Source organism: Sinocyclocheilus anshuiensis, unplaced genomic scaffold, assembly GCF_001515605.1.
Source record: "Sinocyclocheilus anshuiensis isolate Anshui unplaced genomic scaffold, SAMN03320099.WGS_v1.1 scaffold781, whole genome shotgun sequence".
NCBI classification, from domain to species: domain Eukaryota; kingdom Metazoa; phylum Chordata; class Actinopteri; order Cypriniformes; family Cyprinidae; genus Sinocyclocheilus; species Sinocyclocheilus anshuiensis.
The window spans coordinates 237,252-242,633 of NW_015540879.1; the positions used below are offsets into that span (position 1 = coordinate 237,252).

Consider the following 5,382-nt stretch of genomic DNA (forward strand, 5'->3'; position numbering starts at 1 on the left):
TCAAAAGTTTGGACACACGAATGGGAAGTGTGTCCAAACTTTTGACTATACTGTACTATAATATAGCCTACACATAAAGAATATCGGCCGATATATCGGTATCTGTCTTTTTTTTACTCCCTAATATCGGTATCGGCATCGGCCCCCAAAAAACCCATATCGGTCGGGCTCTAAAAAATACTGATGAATCATGTTGTGCTCAGTGTTGACACATTTTTGCCAGATGATCCCTAAAATCAAACCGAGGTGTCAGAATGATGTGATGGTGTGTGTGTGTGTGTGCGCAGTTCCTGAGGAGAACATCGCCACGATGAAGTACGGCGCTCAGGTGGTCAAAGGCGAGCTGAAATCGGCGTTACTCGACGGAGACACGCAGAACTACGATCTGGACCACGGCTTCTCCAGACACCCCATAGAGGAGGAGGGACGCGCTGGGCTCCAGGTCAAACTCGGCCAGGCCTTCATCATCAACCACATCCGCATCCTCCTGTGGGACCGGGACAGCCGGTGAGCCTCTCGTCTGACTCCATGCGTGAGTGTGGATGAAGATCTGAAGGGGACTGATTTCAGGAAATGTCTTTTCATCTCCACCTCAGTTTGATATTTCTGACATAAGCTTCACCTGTCAGACAGTGAATCTGCATTTTCATTCAGCCCGTCTGCTTTCATTTAATTTTTTCATTTTAGAAAACTTTGTCAAAGCTTATTACCTTTACTCATTACTATACTATTGTCTGACCTGTAAATTTGTTTAAAATTTAGCTTACGGTCATTTTAGGGTGTTACCGTACTCATTGGTGTTTCAAAACAACAGTGCTACTTAAACAACATGTAGTTCTGTTCTAATATCAGAATTTGTCCGTTGTGGAGGACTTCAAGCTGTTGCTAAAGGGGTTTTGTTGGAAAGCGTGATTGAGCTGGTTGTGTTTCGTGTGTGTTGATGTTATTGAGTGACAGCTGATTGTGAGTTCTTCCTCTCCTGCAGCTCATACTCCTACTACATCGAGGTGTCTGTGGATGAGCTGGACTGGGTTCGAGTGGTGGATCACTCCAAGTTCCTGTGCCGCTCCTGGCAGAACCTCTACTTCTCTCCTCGGGTCTGCAGGTAAAGCGCTCTGGAGATCACATGCTCACTTCATGAGGTCTCCTAATGATCAGGGAAAAGCCACGCGATAGTTGCCGAAGGTTTTTTGATGTCGTTTAATTCATCCGTGGCCAGAGCTGGAGGGTCTACAGTATTACTGCGCCACCTAGAGGTGAAATAAAACATCACAGACTTCGCATGCAGTTTACTCTGTTGTGATGCATTAGTCATTACAATAAATCAGAGACAAGAATGGAAACCGCTCACTTTTTGTCCTGATTTGATAGGAGAGGAGCTATAAACTTGAGTAGATCTTGCTGCAAGGTCATTGCATATTAATATCCACCTTGTTAATGTAAAATTGCTGACCATAAAAACAAGAGTTGATATTCCAACTTGAAAATCCAGCATCGGTGGAATAAGTGTCTGCTGGCTGTCACTGCTGATGCTGTCAGAGATGTGGAAGCAGATGGATTTGTACTGTTCTTCATGTCTCAGGTACGTGAGGATTGTAGGAACACACAACACCGTCAATAAAGTCTTCCATCTGGTGGCTTTCGAGTGCATGTTCACCAGCCGTCCTTTCACTCTGGAGAAGGGGCTTGTGGGTAAGATGTCAGGTTGGCATGCAGTTGTTTTATCTGCGACGTTGTGTTTGTCATGTGTGAGTGAATGTCCTGCACGCGTCTGCAGTGCCCAGTGAAAACGTGGCCACCGTCTCGGCGTGTGCGAGTGTGATCGAGGGAGTGAGTCGCAGCAGAAACGCCCTCCTGAACGGAGACGCGCGCAGCTACGACTGGGACTCGGGCTACACCTGTCATCAGCTGGGCTCCGGAAACATCGTCATCCAGCTGGCACAGCCCTACATCATCAGCTCCCTCAGGTACCTGTGAGAGTGAGTGAGTGTGTGTCTGTGTGTGTGCGCGTGCGTGTGCGTGAGCGTCTGCGCGAGTGTGTGTGCGTGAGTGTGAGTGCGTGAGTGTGTGTAAGTGTGTGAGTGCGTGTGTGTGCGTGCGTGTGAGAGTGCGTGTGTGTTGAGAGTGTGTTTGAGTGTGTGTGAGTGTGCGTGTTTGTGAGTGAGTGTGAGTGTGTGTGGTGTGTGTGTGATGCATCAAATATGATACTCAACAGAAAAACATTGAACTCAACATTTTATTATTTTTTTTTGCCTAAAGGTTAAATGTAATAAAATGCTACAATGGCAGTGCAAATGCCTTCATTAAGAAACCCATTTAGTGTAAGTTTGAGATGGACACAGTACTCCAGTACTCAGTTGAGAGACGAGAACACATTTCTTGATTCTGCTGAAGAGTCAAATGCTGAGGCGCTTTCAGAGCGTGACGACGCGACACTAACTGCACCAGTGAAGGGCAGAGGAGCCACACCGACGTCTGTAATGCGTTTCTGACTCTTTCAGGCTGTTGCTGTGGGACTGTGATGAGTGTGATGAGCGTTACTACATCGAGGTGTCCACCAACCAGCAGCAGTGGACCAAAGTGCTGGACCGGACCAACCGGACCAACCGGTGAGCAGCGTCTCTGCACCACAACACACACTCACACTGACAATTAGTGTTGATTATTAAATGTGATTTTCCGTTAAATTTAGATTTCAGTAAAAATGTAATTTTTAAAGAGTGCATGGGTTTCTCTTTAACGTGACGCTCTCTCTGACCCATCAGATCCTGGCAGGTGCTCAGCTTTGACAAGCATGCGGCGGCGTTCGTTCGGATCGTGGGAACTCACAACACTGCCAATGAGGTGAGAGCGGCGTGTGGAGTAACTCGGCACAATCCAAGCGTCTGCGGCCTCTGACCTCCTTCCCATGATTCCTGCAGGTCTTTCACTGTGTGCACTTCGAGTGTCCCGCGCAGCTGAACTCTGAGGGCAGCCCAGGACCCGCTCCGTCCCATCAGACGAGTCCGAGTCACGGGTGATGCTCCTCAGGAGGTCCTGCTGACTGCAGATCACACACTCTTCATCACCATCATCACACCTTCACATTCTGAATAACCCCATTTGCTTCATTTGCATTGCCCAGGTTGTAATGGTTGATTCTGTTGTTTTATGTGTTATTTATTAGATTGTTTGCTTATTGTAAATGTCAGTTGATCTGAAGCATATTTATTCAAATAAGAACTTTTCTCTTGTAATATATTCAGTTTTGGCGATGGCGTTGCACTATAGCATTGGTAGTGGACTGAAACACTTATTTTTAATTAGAGTTTCAGTTAGATCCATCCAAACTATTATTAATCATCGTATCTGATCCCAACTGAATCCAAGTATACGTGATATTTTACTCCGCTCAGTGTTGTACTTCTAGCCCTTTTTATGTATGGTGGCAAACACACTAGAAATAATAGTTTGATGCTGAGCTGTCTGAACGTCACTGGTCTTCCAGAATCTGTGTGTGTGGTCTGGGCTCTGATGTTGCTCGGGACACACAAACACGGTTTGTAAGTCTGTAAATAGGCTCGCTCATTTTGAAGCTGTGCGTCTTTCTCTGGTTTTGTATCTGCTGAACTCAAAGTGTTGGTTTCCTAATGTGCTCGCTAATGATTTACAATATTTTGAGTTTAGCAAGTGGCTGGCAACCCCCTGTACTGTGTTGATCAGTCTACACTGAGTCAGACTTTAGGGCAGATTCACCAAGACTGGACTTGCACCTGATTCAAGCGCTGTTTCTTCCATGAGCTCAGTTCGCTGAAGGAATCCTGTAGATCACGCAACAGCATAAACCCCCAGAAAATCTGCACTAATAGCAGTTTGCAGCAGCCGAATAACTACTTCTCTTACAAATTTTGAGAAATCTGGACTTTTAGCACACAAGCCACAGAATGAAAAGAAATAAAATAAGTAATTGTGACTTTATCTCAGAGTTCACACTTTTTTACTTGCCATTCTAGGTTTATGTGTCTCAATTCTACATTTTTTTTTTCTCTTTCAGTTAGGAGGAAAAAGTCGGAACTGTGAGATGGTAACTTGCAAATGATCAATGTAGCTGAACTTGCAATTCTGAGAAGATAGAATTTTGAGTCAGAATTGTGAGAGAAAAAATTGCAATTACCGTTTTTTATTCTGTAGCAGAAACAAAATAAATGCAGAATTGCTAGAACTTAGAATTCTGAGTTTCCATCTCGTTTAATCTACATACAGATTCAAGTCTTTTGTTAAAGTGAGATTTACTTTTTGTGTATTTGTGCATTTATGAATGTAAAATTTTCCAATAAACAAAAGTAAATCTATACAAAAACATTGTCACTGTAAAACACAAAAACGAATATAAGAAAGAAAAATCAAATAATACATTTTGAATAATTGGAGCATTAATATTACTCCAAAAGGATTGACTAAAAGGATGAACAGACTTAGTTGTAGGGCAAAGATTCACAAAAAGAGCAGGATGCCTCAATTATATTTTTACATTTTTGAAAGAAATGCTTAACGGTAAAATATGTGAATAATTTTATAAGCGATTTCAGTATGAGTGAAATATTAAGTGCCATTAAAATCAGACAGACTTAAGTCGTTTTGTAATTGGTGACTTGTAATGAAGTCATTTTTTGCTGTAAGGTGTCTGTACTTTTACTCAAGTATGGTTTTCAGGTACTCCTTACACCTCTGGGTATCGGTTCAGTAATAGTATCGAGATATTTTAGTCAGGTATCGTATCGAAGTCAAAATGTTGGTATTGTGACAACACTAGGTGGGAGTAGAGAGGGCAGGGAACCAACAGCTCCAAACTCAATCATTTTCAGTTTTCAGAAACTCACTCTCCGAGGCGGGAGTGTGGCGGATCTTCTTTCCATCCCCTCGCATCCAGCATAACTCCCACGACGACGGACTCTGGTCAGACTTGAGAGCCTTGGGCTCTGGGACGATGCTACTTTTTAAGTAGCTCTTGTCAGGGGCGGATTTAGTGATTTGGGGGCCCCAGGCAAAATATAGGAATGGGTCCTATACACCCTAACCCTAACCCATTTACCTGGATCAGCCTTGAGGTTCCTTTTTTGTTGTGATGCTTGCTGCTGCACAATGGTGCCCCACAGCTGTGTCCAATGTTTCTACATTTTTCATGTACATGTTATAATGGCTTTCTTTCATGCTGTAGACCACGAAATAGCAATTGATTTACAGTTTTCACAAAAACAAAATAAATTATAAAATGATAAACCTCACAATTGAGCCTTTAAACCATTTTTTAAGAAAGATGAGTCGGAAGTATAAATTATTATATTAATTTAAAACGGGGTTATGTGGGTGGATTTTTGCATTGGTCTGAACAAAAACTGCAGA

At 43.2% G+C, this 5,382-nt stretch overlaps 1 protein-coding gene across 1 annotated transcript in view; it reads left to right on the forward strand.

Annotated features, from left to right (window-relative positions):
- Nucleotides 1–5,382, forward strand: part of LOC107688314 (BTB/POZ domain-containing protein 9-like) — a 23,035-nt gene that overhangs the window by 12,472 nt on the left and 5,181 nt on the right. The window contains exons 4-7 of the mRNA XM_016485936.1: nucleotides 288–507; nucleotides 986–1,105; nucleotides 1,583–1,692; nucleotides 1,778–1,967. Of these exons, the coding sequence (XP_016341422.1) occupies nucleotides 288–507; nucleotides 986–1,105; nucleotides 1,583–1,692; nucleotides 1,778–1,967 (640 nt within the window). The remainder of the gene's footprint in view (nucleotides 1–287; nucleotides 508–985; nucleotides 1,106–1,582; nucleotides 1,693–1,777; nucleotides 1,968–5,382) is intronic.